This window comes from Lontra canadensis, unplaced genomic scaffold (assembly GCF_010015895.1).
Source record: "Lontra canadensis isolate GAN:19392208 unplaced genomic scaffold, GSC_riverotter_1.0 scaffold28, whole genome shotgun sequence".
NCBI lineage: Eukaryota > Metazoa > Chordata > Mammalia > Carnivora > Mustelidae > Lontra > Lontra canadensis.
Window position 1 is genome coordinate 18859516 of NW_022631022.1, and position 24100 is coordinate 18883615.

The 24100-nt window shown below is 41.0% G+C and overlaps 1 protein-coding gene across 1 annotated transcript in view; it reads right to left on the reverse strand.

Moving 5' to 3' along the window:
* Positions 1–24100, reverse strand: part of EDC3 (enhancer of mRNA decapping 3) — a 58639-nt gene that overhangs the window by 31335 nt on the left and 3204 nt on the right. Inside the window, exons 2-3 of the mRNA XM_032865050.1 lie at positions 8872–9053; positions 4971–5290 (exon numbers count right to left, since the gene is read on the reverse strand). Of these exons, the coding sequence (XP_032720941.1) occupies positions 4971–5290; positions 8872–9035 (484 nt within the window). The 5' untranslated portion in view covers positions 9036–9053. The remainder of the gene's footprint in view (positions 1–4970; positions 5291–8871; positions 9054–24100) is intronic.

Consider the following 24100-nt stretch of genomic DNA (forward strand, 5'->3'; position numbering starts at 1 on the left):
TTCCTACACTTTATCAATCTACTAGTCTCAATATCAATGCACATACACCAGAGAAAATTCTACTTACATATCTCTAATGAGAAAAATTCTTAACCTCCATTCCTTCACTCATTGATGAGAAAAACACTGATAATCTACATTACAACTACTGTGGGAAGAAACCACTCTCTTTTCTTGGAATCCTTAAAATGCCACATAAAATGCAAAGTCTCTGGCAGACCAGTCTACTAAGTGAACTCAGGGTTCACTGAACAAATAAAGGCAACTCTACCTTCCAAAATAAACCAATTCTGAGCCACATCTCATCATCAGATTCCCAGGCCACAGACATTTTCCACACCAACCTGGATTCAAAAGAAGTTCTCTGAATTAGAATAACATCTTAGTGCCATGACCTCTTTACCTTATTTATGTGCACTTGAATACCAACCAGCAAAAGCAGAAGAAACATCTACCAGGGAATGCTTTTGAGAGTGATCCCACTTTTTTACCAATGACTTAGTAAAGATCAAATAAATTGTTTTGAACTTAACTGCACTCTTTCAAGAGAGCTGGTATAATTGTTGGTAAGGGGGGAAAATTAGAAAGACACTCTTACCATAACATCCAGCAACCACACTCCTAGGTATTTACCCAACTGATCTGAAAACTTAAGTCCACACAAAACCCACACACAAATGTTTATGTCAGTTTTATTCATAATCACCAAAAGCTGGAAGCAACTAAGATGCCCTTTGATAGATAAATAGATAGGCAAACTTGGACACATCCATACAGTGGAATATTGTTCAGCAATAAAAGGAAATGAGCTATCCAGCCACCAAAAAACATGAATGAATCTTATACAGATAATAAGTGAAAGAAGCCTGTCTCAAAAAGCTACATACTGCATGATTTTAATTATGTGATATTCTGGAAAAGGCAAAACTGGAGAAATGGTGAAAGGATCAGCAGTTGCTGAGGTCGGGGAGAGGTCGTGGAGGATAACGGGAAAGGACTGAAATGGTGAAACAGGGATCCTGTACAATACTGTAATGATGGATACAAGGCACTGTATTTGTTAAAACCCAAAGAACTTAAGAGCACAAAGAATAAGCCCATGGGGCACCTGGGTCTCAGCTGGTTAAGCGAAATCCCTCCCCAGGCTCCCTACTCAGTGCAGAGTCTGCTTCTCCCTCTCCTCCTTCCCCAGCTGATGCTCTCTTTCTCTCTCACTTTCCCTCTCAAATAAATAAAATCTTTAAAAAAGAATTAGCCTTAGTGTATGGCAATTTTTAAAATACCATTGAGGAGGTGGAAGGATACCAAGACAGACGGTGGGAGGATACCAAGACAGACGGCAGAAGGGGACAAAACAATCTGCTACATTTGTAGCAAAAAAAGTCAATGAAGGGGGCGCACCTGGATGGCTAAGTGAGTTGAGCCTCTGACTTCAGCTCAGGTCATGATCTCAGGGTCCTGGGATCGAGTCCCGCATTGGGCTCTCTGCTTGGCAGGGAGCCTGCTTTCTCCTCTCTCTCTCTGCCTGCCTATCTACCTACTTGTGATCTCTCTCTGTCAAATAAATTAATAAAATCTTTTGAAAAAAAAAAAAAGTCAATGAAGGGAGTGTGGGTGCAGATTGTTATCTCTGATAGTGCTATATCCATGCAGAATGGAATCACTTAAGCCAATGGATGGCAGATAGTAGGAGACAGGTCTCTCATTGCTAGAGCGAGAAATTACACATAAAAAAAGGAGGCAGCTAGAATGATGCGACATGGTAATGGGTTAGAGTTGGACACAACCGTATGAACTCACATTAACTTAATATAGTACAGAAAGTCATATAGAAAATAATAATAGATACACGTCTATACATGTATACAGATACCTATTTCCTTGCTCTGTCAGCCAAAAGGCAACACTTAGTAGCAATGAGCACATCTAGCACCCAGATAGTGGCTTGTAATACCATTCTCCAATAAAAGAAACAGGGCTCCCTGGAGACATGGTTAATTCTAGGGTAGGGTAGGAAATAAAGAAGATAAACCTGGAGCATCTTGTACTGCCAGAAAGTAGAGAAGTAGTAGGGAACACCCCCCACACACACACAAGAATGGGGGAATGTCAAAGGAACACAGGAGCTAACTAAAACAGCTACCAGTTGCAAAAACAGAAACAATTTGAGCACTAAAATAAAGCAGTGATGAATTATAACCCAAGGTAGAAGATAACTACGAGTCCTTACTGATAAAAAATACATAACTGAGTAAACAGGGGAGAAGAGACAAATCTCTGATGTAGAAGAATTCCGAATAATTTATGCAGATACGCTGCATATCTTTCTACTCCTTAGGTATGGACTGCACACACAGACGTCCTTTCAATATGGTAGGGGGTGGGAAAACCTCTACAGAGGAGAAATTTGACACACACATTCCCTCAGCCCGGATATCAAGGTCAACATCAAGTCATAAACCATACTGATATCACATGCCCTTAATACGATGTGATGAAAATAACTTATAACTTATCACCTTGGTCTTCCTCCCCCAAACACATAACCCAATCTAATCATGAGAAAAACATCAAATACCAATGAAGGGCTATTCTACAAAATACCTGACCAGTACTTATCAAAATAGTCTAGGTCACCAAAACCAACTAGAGTCTGAGAAACCGTCAGAAGCAAGAGGAGATTGACTACTAAATGTAAGGCGGTGTGTGGGACAGAAGTCTACAATGAGAACAGGTAATAAGAATGAAATACTGATTTTAATTAATAATAATATATCAACATTGGTTCATTAATTATAACAAATCTACCTTAGTGATGTAAGATGTTAATAACAGGAGGAAAAAATATTTAGGAAAAAATTGCTAATGAAGGTTGTCTCCAAGTACATGAGACTATAAACTGCTTGAATATTTGAACTTTAAACAAACAGTCCATGTTTTTGGTAAAGAAAAAGAGTTTTGTTTTTTTTTTAAGATTTTATTTATTTATCAGAGATCACAACAGGCAGAGAGAGAGGGGGAAGCAGGCTCCCCACTGAGCAGAGAGAACCTGATGCGGGGCTCGATCCCAGGACCCTGAGATCATGACCTGAACCGAAGGCAGAGGCTTTAACCCACTGAGCCACCCAGGCAACCCAAGAAAAAGAGCTTTTTAAAACGAGAGTAGGGGCACCTAGGTGGCTCAGTCAGTTGAGCACCCGCCTCTTGGTTTCTGTTCAGGTCAGGTCATGATCTCAGAGTCCGAATTCTGGGCATGAAGCCTGCTTAAGATTCTCTCCCTCTCAGACGAACCATAAGAGACTGTGGACTCTGAGAAACAAACTGAGGGTTTTGTAGGGGAAGGGGTGGGGGGTTGGGTGAGCCTGGTGGTGGGTATTATGGAGCACAAGTGTTGCATGGAGCACTGGGTGTGGTGCATAAACAATGAATCTTGGAACATTGAAAAAAATAAAATTACAAAAAAAAAAAAAGATTCTCTCCCTCTGGCTCCTCCTTCCTCTCATCCTGTACACACAGGCACGTGGCACGTGCAAGCTCACTCTCTAAAATAAATAAATAAATACACGTTTTTTAAAAATCAGAAAGGGAGAGTAAAGCAAAGTAGTGAGGGTTAAAGTTGAAATGGAAAGAACAAATTTTCTATCCAAGCATTCTACAGTTTTTTCCAAGGATACCAAAGTAACAATTCAATTTCACTCTCAGGTTTTCAATTATTGTCAATTTAGACAGTTGTTTTGTTTTTAAGATTATATTCATTTGTGAGAGCGAGAGAGCACATGCAAAAGCAGTGGGGAGGGGGAAAGGGAGAGGCAGATTCCCCACTGGGTGGGGAGCCCATGTGGAGCTTGATCCTAGGACCCCAGGATCATGACCTGGGCCAACTGCAGACACGTAACTGACTAAGCCACCTAGGTGCCCTGATTCAGAGTTACCTAAGCAATGAAGGAAAATGTCCAGAAATTTTTTTTTTTTAAATTTCCAAAATTTTTTTTTAAGATTTTTATTTATTTGACACAAAGATCACAAGTAGGCAGAGAGGCAGACAGAGAAAGAGGAAGGAAAGCAGGCTCCCCGCTGAGCAGAGAGCCTGACGTGGGGCTCGATCCCCAGTACCCTGGGATCATGACCTGAACCCACTGAGCCACCCAGGCGCCCCTTAATTTCCAAAATTTCAATAGCTTGTTCACAAAATCAAGGCATCTTCAAAACTTGAAACTGTCGGCCCCTAAGACAGACGCCATACAGATTTTGGTGAATGTTATACTTCACTTTTTTTTTTTAAGATTTTATTTATTTATTTGACAGAGAGAGACATAGCGAGAAAGGGAACACAAGCAGGGGGAGTGGGAGAGGGAGAAGTAGGCTTCCCGCCAAGCAGATAGCCCAATGCGGGGCTTGATCCCAGGACCCTGGGATCATGACCCGAGCCGAAGGCAGACACTTAAGGACTGACCCACCCAGGTCCCCCTATACTTCACTTTTTATAACATTACATATAACATAACTGAATATGCTAAAGAGCAAACCACATTCTAGTGAATTACCTATGGTTCCATAGTGATTAAATGGCATTCAACAATTTGTTAGTGCCAAACAAAACTGGGCAATCAATACACCTGTGCATTTCCTCCTTGATGTGTCAGTAAGGACAGGGAATACAGCAAATTTAAAACTGTAGTCTGTTAGAAACTGTCTGATCACAGAGAGGCATAGGCCAATCCCTTCCTGTCTTTTTTTTTTTTTAAAAGGATTATTTATTTATTTATTTATTTAATTTATTTATTTTCTTTCCCTTAATATTCTGAGGGACTAGCCCTGCATGAAGTTGATCATGCTGTATTTTTGTGAAGCTCTGCCAGCATCCTTTTTTATGAGGGTAAGAAAGAATTTCTTTAAAGAACAGCAGTGGATAAGAGCTTATAGGCCTGAAACACAAGGTTAAGAAGAAACATCAGCTTGATCCAACTTACAAGAGTTGTGCCGACGGCGGAAACTTTTGGACTGACTCAGGGACTCCGTGTGCCTGTCCACGTAGCTCTTTGAGCACTGTTGCTGCTGTGGGGAAATGGCAACATCCTGACTCTTCACGTCTGTCCTCTTAGGGATATTCTGAGGGGCACTGCTGGAAGAAGCTGGCTTCTTCACCAGCTTGCCCGTGCCATTCTGATTGATACCCACTTGGTACCCAACACCAGACTGGCCTAATTCTGTCTGATGAAGGTCTCCGAAATGTTGGTTTTCTCCAGGACCTGGTATCTCCAGAATTTTTAATTCCGTAATGTCACCTGCCCTGAAATACACAAAAGAATCCAAGTCTCAAAACTGTAATGGTGTCACAACCAATGTTCATGAGAACATACTTCACAATAACCAAAAGGTACAAACCCAAGTCCCCCCATAAGATGAATGGCTAAACAAAATACGGTACAAACACACAGTGAAATATTTACTCAGCCTTTAAAAGGAGGGAAATTTTGACACATGCTACAATATGGATGAACCTTGAAGACACTATTTCTAAGTAAAATAAGCCATCACAAAAGGACAGTGATTAAATGATCCCACTTATATGAGATATCTAGAACCATCAAAGTCATAGCGAAAGAAAGTAAAAAGGTGATTATTAGGGCCAGAGGAAGGGGGACTGTAGTTAGTTTACAGGGTATGAAGTTTCAGTGTGGGAGGATGGAAAAGTTCGAGATGGAGAGTGGTGACAGTTGCCCATTATGTGAATGTACTTAATGCCACTGAATTGTACACTGAAAAGTGGTTAAAATGGTAAATTTTATGTTGTGGCTACCTTACCACATTAAAAAATAATACAGGCAGTGTAAAACACACACACACACACACACACACACACACACACACAAAGTCTAACAGTAATAAAAATTATGAAACTGGGATCAACAGAAACCAGCTACACTTTTGCAGACCAGTGTTTTTGTTTTTTTCCCAACTGAAGTATAGTTAATATACAATATTGCATTAGTTCCAGGTGTACAACATAGTGATCTGATATTTATATATACCATGAAATAATCACCACAGTAAGCCTAATGACCATTTGTCACCATATAAAGTTATTTTATATGCTGTACTTTACATTCCTATGACTTACTTGTAACTGGAAATCTGTACCTCTTAATCCAGGGCTCCATTTCATTGAAGTATCAGAGGCAAAAGTGAGGAAAAGTAGTAGAATACTTAAAGACAAGGCTCAGCAACAACAGTCAAGTGACAGCACTGGCCTTTAAAGAGACCTATTATTAATCACAAAACTATCACCAGCATCTTAGATTTTCAGAATGCCTAATAGCGTTTTCTTCATTCATTCACTCACTTTGTCATTCAATAAGTGTATATACAGCACTTACTATATGGTCTGCCCTGTGCTAGGAATGAACTAGATAGAGACGAAAACCAACACATGTCCAAAACGAAGAGTCTGGTCAGTGGAAAAAAACAAGTAGATAATCAAAAGTGTTAAATACTGTGACAGAGGCGTGTATAGGGGGCCAAAGAACCCAAAAGCAAAATATGTAAGCTACTCTGGCAGAAATAGATGAAACATTTAAACAAAGCCTGAGCAGGGAGGGAATATAAGAGCTGGCCCAGCAGTGTAGCGGGGGGGTGCGATCAGAGACTGAGAAAATGTGGCCCACCTGAGAAAATGCCAACATCATGTTGTTACTAACGGGAAAGATGCTTGTGGAAAGCCACCAAGAGGTAAAGCTGTGGAGGTAATCAGGGACAAATCATAATCACATTAGACTTTTCTGGTGACTATAGAAAAGGTGGAAAAACTAGAGGGAAAAGCACCCAATAGGAGACCAGGCAAGAAATAAGAGAGGATAAACAAGACAAGTGACAGTGCAAAGGGAGAGGAGAGGATGAACCCAAGAGACATTTGGAATCCACAGGGTTTGGTGACTAATTGAATATGATGAACAAAGAGAAAGAAGGATTTACAATGATTCTAAGTTTCTAATTTGGAAAGCTGTCATTAGCCACCAATTAAGGGCAGACCTTTGGAAGAAGAAACCTGTAGGTGATATAATGAGCTCAGCTTTGAAATTCTTAAATGTAAGATATTCTCTGGGATATCCACCTAGAAATGGCCAATAGACAAAGTAAGTGTCTGGAGTTCAGATAATGGGTCTTAATTAAAGACCTGGAGTCTCCGGATGCCTGGGTGGCTCAGTGGGTTAAGCCTCCGCCTTCGGCTCAGGTCATGATTTCAGGGTCCTGGGATTGAGTCCCGAGTCAGGCTCTCTGCCCAGCAGGGAGCCTGCTTCCCCCTCTCTGCCTACTTGTGATCTCTCTCAAAAAAAAAAAAAAAAAAGATCTGGAGTTTCATTAATGTGTAAGAAGTACACATGAAATGATCTAGGGAGATTACAGACTAAGAAAAGAATAAAAAATAAACCGAACTGAATAAACCAATCTTAAAAAGTGAGAAGAAAAGGAATCTGGTGCCGGGGGGATGTAAAGGAATGGAGGAATACATGGAAAGAAAACCCAAAGGGGTGACAGAGAAATTAAAGAGGGCACTTCAACACTTAGGGAGCATCTGACTAAGGTTAGCATTAAAACACTGCCACTGAATTTGGCTATTTGGTCATTTGTAACCTTGGCAAGAGCTCATTCAGCAAGATGATAAAGTTAGAAGAAAGATAAATGTGGGGTTAAGGAAGGACTAGAGAATGAGGCCACAAAGGAAATGAAAGCAGACTGTTTTGCTCTGAAAAGAACTGTGGGTATAAAGAGCAGGGAAATGACAGGGCAGCACCTAATGGCAAACACCAAGATGTGGCAGGTGTGTGGGTGTGCGTGTGTGTAAGTGGATGTGGGTGTGCAGGAGGGTGTGACCTGTGGGGGAAGGCTGGGAACGTTAGAATGCAAAGAGGAAAATGAGGTATGAAGGTTGAAAATGAAGACACAAAAGAGACAGAGAACAGTGTCAAAGGAGACAGAAAAGGATAGTAAGTATATAAAGCATATGGGATAAGGGTAGCCCTAAACACAGAGGGCATGCCTTCTACTGAGTCTTCAGAAGGGCTAAGACATTAAGAATGGATACTCCTAGAGAAAAGATTAAGTGAAGGTATTGTTCAGAAAGTCAAGGAAGTTCTTGCCTGACTGTTTTGTTGTTGTTTTTGTTGCCATTTTAACCTAAGAATGGAGATTTTTTTTTTTTTTTTTTTTAGATTTTATTTATTTGTCAGAGAGAGAGGGAGAGAGAGCGAGCACAGGCAGACAGAATGACAGGCAGAGGCAGAGGGAGAAGCAGGCTCTCCGCCGAGCAAGGAGCCCGATGTGGGATTTGATCCCAGGACGCTGGGATCATGACCCGAGCCGAAGGCAGCTGCCTAACCAACCAAGCCACCCAGGCGTCCCTGCAGACAAACACTAAAAAACACATGTTCCTGTAACTAAGGACATCAGCTATTGGTGACAGTGTGCTTCTAGAGATAAATTAAGACACAAATCTACAAAGAGAGGTACATTAATGTGGGGGTGGGGAGATCAGTAAAGGCCTTAGATATGGCCTTAGAAAACACAAATAACAAAAGCCAAAGAAAATAGAAAGCTTATTCCAAATTTGACCCATTTAAATAAGAATATTGAGGGCTTGACAGAGCTAAGAAAAAGGTTTCACAAACCCTGATTCGTAGCTGAAAGCTAATTACCACACAAAGTCTATACTGAAACAACAGCTAGACTATGAGGTTTAAGACTGCAAAGTCTCACCCCTGACAAGACACTAATCAAAAGCAGCCCTATCTAAGAGAATGTGGGCAACTAGACCTAGATTCAAGCTCCACAGACCACCAGGCTAGATTTAAAGAAATCAGTCAGGACACTCACCTGAAGGTGACTTCTGGCACGAGGCACTTCACTCCATTGTGGAAAGGCCGGGTGAGAGAAATGGTCTGGCTGATCTGATCCACGGCTGACACTCTTCCCTGATAGACACCCAAGCTATCTCCGCAGTTGATGGACACAATACTGCCCAGCCAATCTGTAGCCATGTTTCTGATGTAAGACCACTGTAGAGAGAAGGAGTCATGCAAATCTTGAGAAACAGAGAAACCTTTCATTAAACTCAGCAAATATTATGTCAGGATCTGAAACTTAATAATACATATTCTGGGGGCACCTGGGCTCAGTCCATTAGGCATCCGACTCTTGATTTTGGCTCAGGTTGTGGGATAGAACCCAGGGTCATGAGATAGGACCCTGCATTCAGTGGGGAGTCCGCTTGGGATTCTTTCCTTCCCCCTCTATCCCTCCCCGCCCGGCCCCCCTTTCTGTGTGCATGCACGCTAATACATAAATCTTCTTATTTATTTTAAAGATTTGGGGGGGCATGCACACGCACGCATGACTGGGGGGTGGGGCAGAGGGAGAGGGAGAAGCAGACTCCCCACTGAGCAGGGAGCCTGAGACAGGGCTTGATCCCAGTTCTGGGATCATCATGACCGGAGCCAAAGGCAGATGCTTAACTGACTGAGCGACCCAGGTGCCCTAACACATAAATCTTTAAAAAAAAAAACAAAAAAAACCACTGCATATTCTGTCACATCCTTAACTGAAGTAGTAAAGTATAAAAAATAAGACTTTTGGGGCATCTGGGTGGCTAAGTCATTAAGCGTCTGCCTTCGGCTCAGGTCATGATCCTGGGGTCCTGAGATCAAGCCCTGCATGTGCCCCCCCCCCCCGTTAGACAAGCCTGCTTCTCCCTCTCCCTCTGCCTACTGCTTCTCCTGCTGTGCACTTTCTCTCTGTTAAGTAAATAAAATCTTTAAATAAATAGATAAATAAATAAAGTAAAACTTTCGATGAAAATGCAAACTGGTGTAGCCACTGGAAAACAGCAAGGAGGTTCGTCAAAAAATTAAAAACAGAACTAACCTATCTATGATCCAGTAATTGCACTACTGGGTATTTACTCAAAGAGTAGGTATGGTGTTTACACACACACACACACACACACACAGAATATTACTTGGCCACACACACCAAAAAAAACTGAAATCATGCCATTTGCAACAACATGGATGGAGCTAGAATGTATAATGCTAAACAAAATAAACCAGTCATGGGGCACCTGGGTGGCTCAGCTGGTTAAGTGTCTGCCTTCAGCTCAGATCACGATCCCAAAGTTCTGGGATTGAGGCCCCTGTCTGGCTCCTCGCTGAGCAGGGAGTCTGCTTGTTCCTCTCCCTCTGCCCTCCCTAACCCATTGCTCTCTCTTGCTAATAAATAAATAAAATCTTAAAAAAAAAAGATAAGCCAGTCAGAGAAAGACAATTACTATATGATTTCATATATGCAATTTATTTTTTTTAAGATTTTTATTTATTTATTTGACAGACAGAGATCACAAGCAGGCAGAGAAGCAGGCAGAGAGAGAGGAGGAAGCAGGCTCCCCGCTGAGCAGAGAGCCCGATGCGGGGCTCAATCCCAGGACCCTGGGATCATGACCTGAGCTGAAGGCAGAGGCTTTAACCCAGGTGCCCCCATATATGCAATTTAAAAAACAAAACAAACAAGGAAAGCAGGGTGTGGGGGGGAGAGATCAGATAAAAAATAGACTCTTAACTATAGAGAACAAACAGACGGTTGCCAAATAGGAAGTGGGTGGGAGATGGGTGACATAGGTGAAGGGATCAAGAGTACACTCATCTTGATAAGCTCTATGTATAGAATTGATGAATTACTATGTTGTACACCTCAAACTAGTATAACCCTGTACGTTAACTATACTAGAATTGAAAAAAATTTGTTTTACTTTTTTTAGTAGTAGCATGCATATTAGTGAATAAAAATAACATTGAATTTTATAAATGCTTTAAAGAACAAATACTAAAGATAAAATTTACCTAGACATCAAATCATACAAACTATGCAACTATTTTATAGCTAAATCAATTCTGACAAGAAAATGGGAGGAATCAGTCTATTCAATTTCAAGACTTATTATATAGGTATAGTAATCAAGACTACATGGTACAGGTAGGAGGACAGATATATAAATCAATGGAATAGAACAGAAAACCCAGAAATAGACCCACACAAAATAAACCCTGAACTGACTCTGACAAAGTGCAAAAGTAATTCAACAAAGATGACACAGCTTTTACAAATGGTGGTGGAGCAAATGGATATTCATCAGTAAAAATAAACTTTGACTTAAGTGTCATAATTTACACATTTACTAAAAATGATTATAGACTTAAATGTAGTATGTCAACCAATAAAACTTTTAGGGAAAACATAAGAGAAACCTTCAAGATCTAGGGTGAGGCAAAAGATTCTTAGATACCAAAAGCATAATCAATAAAAACACAAACTGGTACACTGGAGTTCTTGTAAACTAAAAACTTTTGTTCTGTAAAGACCCTGGTAGGAAGATAAAAACAAAAACTACAGGCTGGGAAAAAACATTTACAAACCACATATCTGAAAAAGACAAAGAACTAATATCTAGTATAAAGAACTCTCAAAACCCGGTAGTTAAAAAAACCAAACAATCCAATTTTTAAAAAGGTCAAAAAACACAAGAAGACATTTCAACCTAGAAAATAAACAGACACCAAGCAAGCACATGAAAAAATGTTCAACATCATTAACCATTAGGGGAAGGCAAATTAAAACTCCTCCCGTGAAGATCACTACACACCCATCAGAATAGCTAAAATAAATAAACAGTGACACTACCAAGTCCTGGAAAGAAAGTGGAAAAACTGGATTCCTCATACATTGCTGATGAGACTATTAAATGATGTGGCCATTTTGGTAAACAATTAGGCCATCTATTTAAAACAAAACAAAACAAAAAAAAAACAAAAAACATGAACATGCAACCATTACATGACTGAGCAACTGTACTACTAGTCATTCATCCCAGAGAAAGGAAGTCAAGTTCACAAAAATAGCTCCAAACTAGAAACCCAGATGATCTTCAATGGGTGAATGGGTAAGCAAACTGGTACCTCCATACCATGGAGAAAAAGTTAAAAAGTTACATTCTGCAGGAATCAATCTATGTTAACATTCTTGAAACTACAAGCTACAGACATGGAGATGAGTGGTTCCCAGGGTTTAGGAAGGGTGTGAGGCAGGAGGGAAATGAGGATGGCTATAAAAAGGACAACACCAGGGATCCTTATAGTAATGGGAATATTCTGTATCTGGACCACATCAATGTCAGTATCTTGGTAGTGACACTGTATTACAGTTTTTGAAGATGTTATCAATGAGAAAAACTAGGAGGGGTATATGGAATCTTTCTGTATTATTCCTTACAAGTGCATACGAATCTACAAGTATCTCAAATAAAAAGTTTAACTAAAAAAATCCATGCCAGGTGCCTGGGGGCTTGGTCGCTAAGCCTCTGCCTCTGGCTCAGGTTACGACCCCAGGGTGCTGGGACTGAACACTGCACTGGACTCCCTGCTTAGCGGGAAGCCTACTTCTTCTCCCTCTCTCACTCCCCCTGCTTGTGTTCCCTCTCTCACTGTGTCTCTGTCAAATAAATAAATAAATAAATAAAATTAATGTCTTCTACCACGTTAACAAAATAAATGAGGAAATCATGTATAAAATCAGTAAATGCGGAAAACATACGGATGCCTGGCTGGCTCAGTCAGTAGAGCATGCAACTCTCAATCTCAGGGTTGTGAGTTCAAGCCCCACATTAGGTGCAGAGATTACTTAAAAATAAATCATAAATAAATAAATAAATAAATAGGGGTGCCTGAGTGGCTCAGTCGGTTAAGCATCTGCCTTGTTCAGGTCATGATCCCAGGGTCCTGGGATAGAGCCCCGCATCAGGCTCCCTGCTCAGTGAGAAGTATGCTTCTCCCTCTCCCTCTGCCACTCCCTCTGCAGCTCCCTCTGCTTATGCTCTCTCACTCTCCATCTCGCTCAAATAAAATCTAAAAACAAAACACAAAAAACAGGGGCTCCTGGGTGGCTCAGTGGGTTGGAGCCTCTGCCTTCAGCTCAGGTCACAGTCTCAGGGTCCTGGGATCGAGCCCCGCATCAGGCTCTCTGCTCAGCAGGGAGCCTGCTTCCCTTCCTCTCTCACTCTGCCTGCCTCTCTGCCTGCTTGTGATCTCTGGCAAGTGAATAAATAAAATCTTTAAAAAAAAAAAAAAGATGTTTCTTTAAAAAAAAAAAAACCACACAATGCAGAAAGATAATCTGACAAAATTCAACATCCACTCGTGATATCAAACAGGGGAGGGTAGTGGCATCTACAAAACAATTCCAGCTAACATCATATTAATGGTGAAATAAGGACTTATTTACTCCAAAAGACTAAGACATGGCAAGGATGTTCACTTTCACCACTTCCACTTCTATTCAACACTATACTGTACGTCCTACCCAGTGCAATGTTGCCTTTGGCCCAGGTCATGATCCCGAGCAGGAAGTCCTATGCAACATTCAAACCCAGGACCCAGTGACCATGACAGAAGACGAAGGCAGAAAGCCAACCAACTGAGCCATGGAGATGCCCTGAAAATGAAATTTTAAAATATCATTTATAATAGTATTTAAAAACATCAAGTACTTAGGAATAAATCTAATGAAAAATGTGCAGAACGCTATAATGAAAACTATAAAAGACCCCTGAGAAAAATTAAAAGACATAAATAAATGAAGAGATAATGTTGTCAATTCTCCCCAAATTGATCTAGGGATCAAACACAGATATCAATAAAAATTCCAGCTGGAGGGGCACCTGGGTGGCTCAGTGGGTTAAGCCGCTGCCTGCGGCTCAGGTCATGATGCCAGGGTTCTGGGATCAAGCCCCACATCAGGCTCCTGCTTGGTGGGAAGCCTGCTTCTCCCTCTCCCACTACCCCTGCTTGTGTTCCCTCTCTTGCTGTGTCTCTGTCAAATGAATAAAATCTTTTAAAAAATAAAATAAAATAAACTGTATACAGAAATGCAAAATACTTAGACTAGCCAAAATAATCATGAAAATATAAAACAAGGCTAGATGTTTTATACCACCTTATTTCAAGATATACTATAAAGCTGGAAAACCAGTGAGGTGTTGGGGCACCTGGGTGACTAAGCTGGACAGCTAACTCTTGGTTTTAGCTGAGGTCAGGATCTCTGTGTCAAGAGGTTGAGCCCCAAGTTGGGCTCCGTGCTCAATACAGTCTGCTTGTCCCTCTCCCTGACCACCCCCCAACAAATAAATAAAATCTTAAAAAGGAAAGAAATCAGTATGGTGTTGGTGCAAGGATAGGTGAATAGATCCATGGAACAGAAGAGTATCCAGACACAGACCCACATGGACTAATGATCAAAGCACCAAGATAAATCAATGAAGAAATCCAAGTATTTTTCAACAAATGGTGCGAGAGGGGTGCCTGGGTGGCTCAGTGGTGAAGCGGCTGCCTTCGGCTCAGGTCATGATCCCAGGGTCCTGGGATCGAGCCCGGCATTGGGATCCTTGCTCAGCACGGAAGCCTGCTTCTCCATCTCTCATTCCCCCTACTTGCATTCCCTCTCTCGCTGTTCCCTGGGTCTCCCTATCAAAAAAATAAAAATCTTAAAAATAAAATGGTGCTAGAACTGGACATATGAGGAAAAATAACCTCCTATTCCTATCCCACACCAGATACAAAAAATCAATTTGAAACAAACTAAACATAAAAGGTAAAACTAAAGCTACTACAAAAACAAAAATTGGAGTATCTTAGTGGCCTTAGAGGAGAGAGCTTTCTTAGAGAAAACACAAATAAGTATTAATCATAAAAGAAAAAAAATCCGATGAATTAGATTTTATCAAAATCTAGAAGTTCTACTCATCAAGGGGACACCTGGGTGACTCAGTCAGTTAAGCGTCCCTTGATTTCAGCTCAGGTCATGATCTCAGTGTTGTGAGACTGAGCCCCGCATTGGGAGACCCTCTCCCCCGACAAAAAAGTAAGTAAATAAATAATAAATAAATAACAAAATAACAGTAATGTAATAAAATATTTAGGAAGGTATTCTACATTACCTAGCCACATCCCAAAATCACCTCAATGGAGGCTACCTCCCAGGCAGCCAAGTGAAGTACTTCAAGAAGCAAAAAGAAACTTCTGCCCTCTTCTCTTACCACCCCAAAGCAAGAGAGGGAAAAAAAAGTGTCGAGCAAGTCAAGAAGAAAACATTCACAATCGATACATCTGATAAAGGACTTATATCCAGGGGCGCCTGGGTGGCTCAGTGGGTTAAGCCTTTTCCTTTGGCTCAGGTCAAGATCTCAGGGTCCTCGGATTGAGCCCAGCATTGGGCTCTCTGCTCAGCAGGGAGCCTGCTTCCCCCTCCCCCGCTGCGTGCATCTCTGCCTACTCATGGTCACTCTCTGTGTGTCAAATAAATAAAATCTTTTTAAAAATTAAAAAAAAATAAAATGAGCAAAAGAAGTTATCTGAATGACCAATAAACACAGGGAGGGCTGCTCAACATCATTAATTATCAGGGCAATGCAAATTAAAACACAATGCAACAACTCCAATATCCACAATGGTTGAATGGAAAAACAAAATGTGGTAAACACATACAGAGGAGTATCATTCAGTCTTAAAAAGGAGTTCTGACCATATGTTACAGCACAGATGAATCCTGACATTATGAGAAGTGAAATAAGTCAGACACGAAAATACAAATTGTGTATGATTCCACTTGCATGAGGTCCCTAGAGTAGTCAAGAGACTACTTATCACAAGAGATTATTCAATCAGAGACGGACAGTAGAAGGTGGCTGCCACAGCTGCGTGAACAGGGAATGGTAAATTATTGTTTAATGGGTACAGAATTTCAGTTTGGGAGAGCCTGAAAAAGTTCTAGAGATGGGTGGTGGTGACGGTCGCACAACAACTTGAGTGTACTCAATGCCATGAACTATACACTTAAAAATGGTTAACTTTTTTTTAAAAGATGTATTTATTTATTTATTTGACAGAGAGCACAAGTAGGCAGAGAGGCAAGCACAGACAGAGGGAAAAGCAGGGTCCCTGCTGAGCAGAGAGCCCGATGCGGGGCTCGATACCAGGACCCCGAGATCATGACCTGAGCTAAAGGCAGAGGCTTAACTCACTAAGCCACCCAGGTGCCCTCAAAATGGTAACTTTTATATGTATTTTACAACAATAAAAAACCATGAAGTTGGGGAAAACACTGTAAGATACCATTTACACCCACTAAAATGGCGTAAAATTAAAAGGGCTGGTAGGTTACACCAAATGTGTGATGATGTGGAGCAACCGGACCCCCCCCTTACACTGCTGACCATGTAAAATGATACAACTGTGGAAAAGAGTTTAGTGATTTCTTTTAATATTAAACACATGCTTATGACCCAAAATTTCATCCCCAGGATTTACCTAAGAAAAATGAAAACATATTCACAAAAGAACTTGTACACAAATGTACACAGCAGCTTTATTCATAAGAGCAGGAAAACTGGGAACAAGGAGAAGAGATAAACAAGTTATGGTATTATACAACAGAATGCTACTCAACAACAAAAAGGAATAAAAAACACTACAACAAAACTCTATGAAAAGCTAATTCTATCTTGTCTTTCTGGTATCTAAAATGTCACCACCCCCCAAAGAGGCCTTCCCTGGCTACCCTAATCTAATGTCACTACTCCCCATCACTCTTCAACACCTCACCTTCTGTTATGATCTCAAAATTTGTCACTATATGAATTATCTTTTTGGTTTATGTTCTATCACCCCACTAAAATGTAAGATTCATGAGGGCAAGAAACTTTGTCTTGTTCAGCCAACAGAGTGCTTACAATGAGAAAAAACTTAAAATATTTATCCAATCAATGACTGAATTACACGTAATAAATCTGACAGAAGTTTGGGCGCCTGTGTGGCTCAGTGGGTTAAGCCTCTACCTTCGGCTCAGGATCTCAGGGTCCTGGGATCAAGTCCCGCATCGGGCTCTCTGCTTGGCGGGGAGCCTGCTTCTTCCTCTCTCTCTCTGCCTGCCTCTCTGCCTACTTGTGATCTCTCTGTCAAATAAATAAATAAATAAATAAATAAATAAAAATTATATTAAAAAAAATCTGACAGAAGTTAATCGCTGAAAATCTAGAGTATCTATTTATATCTAAATGTTGTGGCCCTTCTTGGAAATGGTTCTAAAATCATAATACCCTTTATGCAAAATCCTATATAAGATATGGAATCAAACACTGCCCTACACACAGAAGGAAGTCAGGAGATAGCACATGAATATAAATATACAGTATTAAGTACAAAATGAAATATTGCTTAGTGTTCTCCATGAAAAATAAAAAATAGCATTTCGAGCTGGTTTCAAATATTAATTTCAGAAATATATCTACATAAGGGGCGCCTGAGTGACTCAGTCAGTTAAGCTCCTGATTCTGGGTTTGGGCTCAGGACATGATCTTGTGGTAGTGAGACTGAGACCCACATGGGGCTCTGCGCTCAGCGCAGTGTCTCCACACACCCACCCCTGGTCCTGCTCACTTGCTCTCTCTCAAAAAAATAAATATATAAAAAAAAAAAAGAAACATACCTACATAAAATATAGTCTAATGAAGAAAAAATTAAAAAACACTCTTGTCGGGGGGAGAGTATGACCCATCAGAAACACAAAAACCTAAAGAGAAAACTCGGGTTGTTTTCCAGTGATCCAACTAAGCAATATCAGAAAACTACGCCGACAAAACAGAAAATAATGCATTAGCAGACTCAATCATGACTTTTTTTACACTTTATGAAAAATTTCAAACATATACAAATGTAGACAGAACAGCATAATGAGCCCCACATACCCATAACTCAGCTGCTACAATTAACAATATAAGAATTTAAGAAATCAGGTAAATTTCCAATACAACACAATTTCCACAATACTGATGATGGTAAAAGGCAAAAATACACTTTAGGCTTATTTCCAATGTCCTAACAAGACTTTGTCTACTTAATATCACAAAAGTATGAATTTCACTTCCTATCACTTATACTCCATCATAATCCTACTCTGATGCCTGTATTAGATAGATGAAGAAAGCCATAATAACAAGAATTTTTTTGAATACCAGAATTAATCAGATGTGAAAAAGACTTTTACTTTTTCCTCATTCAACATGTATCTTCAAGACTAATGATAAAGGGTACCTAGGTAGCTCAATTGGTTAAGCGTGACTTTGGCTCAGTCACGATCTTGGAGTCCTGGGATCGAGCCCTGTGACATGTTCCACGCTCAGCAAGGATTCTGCTTGTCCCTCTCCCTCTGCCCCTCCCTGCATACGTGAGTGCTTTCTCTCTCTTAAAAAAAAAAAAAAAAAAGGGCACTTATGTTGAACCAAAATAAAAAGCTTTTGCACAGGAAAGGAAACCAACAAAAGAAAAAGGCAACTTACTACTGGGAAAATATATTTGCAAATGATATACCCAATAAAGGTTTAATATCCAAAATTTATAAAGAACTTACACAACAAATACAAATAATCTGATTAAAGATGGCCAAAGGGCCTGAACAGACATTTTTCCAAAGAAGACACAGATGGCCAACACATGAAACATCACTAATCAAAATACAAGGGAAATACAAATCAAAACTACAATCAGGGGGTGCCTGGGTGACTCAGTTGGTTAAGCAACTGCCTGCGTCCTGGCATGGAGTCTCCCTGCTCAGCGGGGAGTCTGCTTATCCCTCTGTCCCTCTCCAATGCTCATGTGCACACACATTTGTTCTCTTTCACATACACACATGTGCATATGCAAAAATAAAATATTAAAAGATAAAAAAATAAATACTATACAATCCAGTAACTCCATTACAGGATACTTACCCAAAGAAATGAAAACATCAACTTGAAAAGATATACGCAGGGTGCCTGAGTGTCTCAGTCAGTTAAGCATCTGCCTCTGGCACAAGTCATAGTCCCAAGGTCCTAGAATCAAGCCCCACATCAGGATCCCTGCTCAGTAGGAAGCATACTGCTCCCTCTGACCCTCCCCTGCTCATGCTCTCTCTCAAAATATATAAATAAAATCTTAAAAAAAAAAAAAAAAAAGAGGTGTACCTGGGTGGCTCAGTCGTTAACATCTGCCTTCTGCTCAGGTCATGATCCCAGGGTTCTGGGATCCAGCCCCACTACAGGCTCCCTGTTCATTAGGAAGCATGCTTCTCCCTCTACCCCTTCTTGTCTTCCCTTTCTCACTGTCTGTCAAATAAATATTTTTTAAAAAGGAAAGTGGGGCGCCTGGGTGGCTCAGCGGGTTAAAGCCTCTGCCTTTGGCTCAGGTCATGATCCCAGGGTCCTGGGATCGAGCCCCACATCGGGCTCTCTGCTCGGCAGGGAGCCTGCTTCCCCCTCTCTCTCTCTCTGCCTGTCTCCCTGCCTACTTGTGATCTCTGTCAAATAAATAAATAAAATCTTAAAAAAAAAAAAAAGGAAAGACACATGCACCCCTATATTCGTTGCAGCATTATTTACAATAGCCAAGAAATGGAAATGAACCTAAGTGCACACTGAGAGATTAAGATATAAGATGCAATGTACACCACAAACCCTGGAATATTATTCAGCCATCAAAATGCATGTGAACTTGCCATTTGTGACAAGAGGCTATTCTGCTAAATGAAATAAGTCCGATAAAGACAAGTATCATATGACTTCACTTGCATGTAGAATCTAAAAAACAAAACAAATAACAAACAGAAAAAGAATCAGAGAACTGGTGGCTGCCAGAGGGGTAGGAGTTGGGAGGATAGGCAAAATAAGTGAAGGTGATTAAGAGCTACAAAATTCCACTTACAAAATAAATAACTAACAGATGAAAAGTACAGCACAGGAAATATAGTCCATAATATTGTAACAACGGGGGCGCCTGGGTGGCTCAGTAGTTAAGTGTCTGCCTTCGGCTCAGGTCATGGTCCCAGGGTCCTGGGATTGAGACCCACATCGGGCTCCCTGCTCAACAGAGGCCTGCTTCTCCCTCTCCTACTCCCCCTGCTTGTGTTCCCTCTCTCACTGTTTCTGTCAAAATAAATAAAATCTTAAAGCAAAGATAATCATAGTAATATTTTAACAGTGTACAGTGACAGATGGTACATATACTTATCATGGTGTGCATAGTGTGATGTACAGAATTGTCAAATCATTGTGTTGTATACCTGAAACAAATATAACATTGTATGTCAACTATAATTTAAAAAGACACTGATGTTGGGTGCCTGGGTGGCTCAGTGGGTTGTGCCTCTGCCTTCGGCTCAGGTCATGGTCTCAGGGTCCTGGAATCAAGTCCCACATCGGGCTCTCTGCTCGGCGGAGAGCCTGCTTCTCCCTCTCTCTCTCTGCCTGCCTCTCTGCCTACTTATGATCTCTGTCTGTCAAATAAATAAATTAAATCTTAAAAAAAAGACACATTGTACATCCAGGTTTATACTGTTAATAATTGAGCAGAATTTTTAATAGCTTCAACACGTGGATTGCCAGTTCTACAATAGAAACTTTTTAAAAAGTATCTACTCAGGGCACCTGGGTGGCTCAGTGGGTTAAAGCCTCTGCCTTCGGCTCAGGTCATGATCCCAGGGTCCTAGGATCCAGCCCTGCATTGGGCTCTCTGCTCAGCGGGGAGCCTGCTTAACCTTCCTCTCTCTGCCTACTTGTGATCTCTGTCAAATAAATAAATAAAATCTTTAAAAAAAAAAGTAACTACTCAACATGTAACAAACTGCCCTTTCTTGTTACTATCAGAAACTTCCCTCTATGTAAAATACAACATTAATGCATTATTCAAAACTCATCAAAAAGGTTTATTCTATAAAGAAAATTCCTCTGTTGGGCGCCTGGGTGGCTCAGTGGATTAAAGCCTCTGCCTTCAGCTCAGGTCATGATCCCAGGGTCCTGGGATTAAGCCCCACATTGGGCTCTCTGCTCAGCAGGGAGCCTGCTTCCTCCCCTCTTTCTGCCTGCTTCTCTGCCTACTTGTGATCTCTGTCAAATAAATAAATAAAATCGAAAGAAAGAAAGGAAGGAGGGAAGGAAGGAAGGAAGGAAGGAAGGAAGAAAGAAAGAAAGAAAGAAAGTAAGTTAGTTCCTCTATTAACTGAAAACCGTGAATCTAAAACAAGTGTCACCATCCGGGTTCCTAATCAGATGAACACACTAAGGAAAGAGCCTTCATCAATTTATAGGGCTAACACCTTTATGTTAAAAGAAGAACAACAGCTGAAGCAGGAGATTTAGGAGCCACAAGGAGACCAGCCTTTGATGCCTTTCACATTCTACCTTTCCATCAAGGTATACTATATATAAAGTCTACATATTATAAGTGTACAGCTGAATGAATTATTGCATACTAATTCACCTATATAACTACCACCTACATCAAGACAGACAATTTTTTTTTTTAAGATTTTATTTATTTGGGGGTGCCTGGATGGCTCAGTCGTTAAGCTTCTGCCTTGGGTTCAGGTCATGATCCCACGGTCCTGGGATCAAGTCCCACATTCGGCTCCCTGCTGAACGGGAAGCCTGCTCCTCTCTCTCCCCCTGCTTTTGTTCCCTCTCTCACTGTGTCTCTCTCCGCCAAATAAATTAAATCCTTAAAAAAAAAAAGATTTTATTTATTTGACAGAGAGAAATAGCGAGAGGAAGAACATTACTAGCAGGGGGAGTAGAGAGGGAGAAGCAGACTCCCTACTGAGCAGGGAACTTGATGAGGGGCTCGATCCCAGTTTTGGAACTTCATGTAAATGGGATCATAAAGGTTCTCTTTTAAAATGTTTGGCTTCTTTTGCTCAATATTTACCTGTGAAATTCATCCTTGTTGTTGCATGTAGCAAGAGTTCATTCTTTCTCATGGCTACATAGTATTCTGTAAGTATACTTCAATGTATAAACCCATCCTACTGTTGTTGTTGTTGGTTTTTTTAAAGATTTTATTTGTTTGAGAGAGAGATCACAAGTAGGCAGAGAGGCAGGCGGCAGGGGGGTGGGGGGAGCAGGCTCCCTGCTGAGCAGGGAGCCCAATGCAGGGCTCGATCCCAGGACCCTGAGATCACGACCCAAGCCAAAGACAGAGGCTTAACCCACTGAGCCACCCAGGCGCCCCTCATCCTACTACTGATAGACAGTTGGGTTATTTCCAGTTTGGGGGGCTATCAAGAATAAAGAGTTAAACATTTTTGTATTTGTCTTTGTGGGGAACAAACATACCCATTATTCTGGCCATATTACACAGGAAGTCCTAGAGTATTATGGACTATTTGCTCAAATGCTAAACTACCACTTTTTCCACATTAAGGATGTGTTCTGAGACACAGAGATGATATATATTATAGCATATATATAATAGAATATATTCTATTATTAGTAAATTTTATTTCAAATGTCTCCTTTTAGTGGAAATATCGACTGGATAAGGGACTTGAGTTAAGGCCCTAGAAAATCATAGTATGAAGGCCACCTCCATTCTCACCCAAACAAAACTACAAAAATGCAACTACAAAAACAAATTCTCTACATCTTGGAAATGAAGTTCCAATCTTCAACTGAAACACACACATCTTTAGGGGTACACGAAGATATGCAAGCAAGGGAATCCATTTCCATACTCTTATAACCCTAAACAGCTCACACAATTGGATTATCAATAAAAGATTTTTAACCATAAATTTATTACTCCTAAAGTAATATGTTTTCAGACACAAGTCTGAAAACTACAGCCCATGGGCCAAATAGGCCCCACTACCAATTAAGGTGAATCAGAACACAGCCACACTTGGAGTGCCTCAATGGCTCAGTCAGTTGAGCCTTGGACTCCTGGACTCCCTTTCGGCTGGGGTTGTGAGCTCAGCGTGGAGTCCACTTGAGATTCTCTCTCCCTCACCCACTCCTGCACTCTCACACTCTCTAAAATACATGAATCGTAAAAAAAAGAAGAAAAGAAAAGAAGAAAAAAAGGAAAACTATGAAACAGACAAATCCCCAGAATAATATAAATTACCAAAAATGACTCAAGAATAGAAAATCTGGATGGACCTGTATCAAGTAGAGAAACTTAATTAGTGGGGTGCCTGGCTGGGTCAGTGGGTAGAGCATATGACTCTCGATCTTGAGGTCCTGAGCTCGAGCCCCATGTTGGGTGTAGAGGTTATAACAAACGAACTTAAAAAAGAAGCAGGGGGTACCTGGGTGGCTCAGTCAGTTAAGAGTCTGTCGGCAGCTCAGGTCATGATCCCAGGGGCCTGGGATCGAGCCCCGCATTGGGCTCCCTGCTCAGTGGGGAGCCTCTGCCTGCTGCTCCCCCGGCTTGTTCTCAGTCAAATAAATAAAATCTTTAAAAAAAAAAAAAAAAAAGTGGGTCGCCTGGGTAGCTCAGTCATTTAAGCCTCTGGCTCTTGATTTCAGCTCAAGTCATGATCTCAGAGTGAAGGGATGGGGCCCTTCCAGTGGGCCGACTCAGTGAAGAGTCGGCTTGATATTCTCTCTCCCTCTCCCTTGGCCCCTTCCCCTATGCATCTACTTTCTCTCTCTCTCTCAATTTTTTTTTTTTTAAATGGGGCTCCTGAATGGCTCAGTCAGTTGAGCATCGACCTTCGGCTCAGATCGTGATCCCAGGGTCCTGGGATTGAGCCCCACATCAGGCCCCCTGCTCCACAAGGAGCCTGCTTCTCTCTCTCCCTCTGCCTGCTGCTCCCCCTACTTGTGTTCCATGTCTGTCAAATAAATAAATAAAATCTTTAAAAAAAAAAAAAAAAAGGCACATGGGTGGCTCAGCTGGTTAAGCGGCTGCCTTCACCTCAGGTCATGATTCCAGGGTTCTGGGATGAAGCCCTGCATTGGGCACCCTGCTCAGCAGAGAGCCTGCTTTTCTCTCTCGCTCTGCTTGCCACTCTGCTTACTTGTGCTCTGTCAAATAAATAAATAAAATCTTAAAAAAAAAAAAAAAAAAAAGCCCAGGCCCCGAAGAGTCCACTGGTAAATTCTATCAAACATATAGAAAAATAAAAAAATGCTACACAAACTCTTTCAGGAAACAAAAGAGAAACATTTCACCACTCGTTATGAAGGTACTAT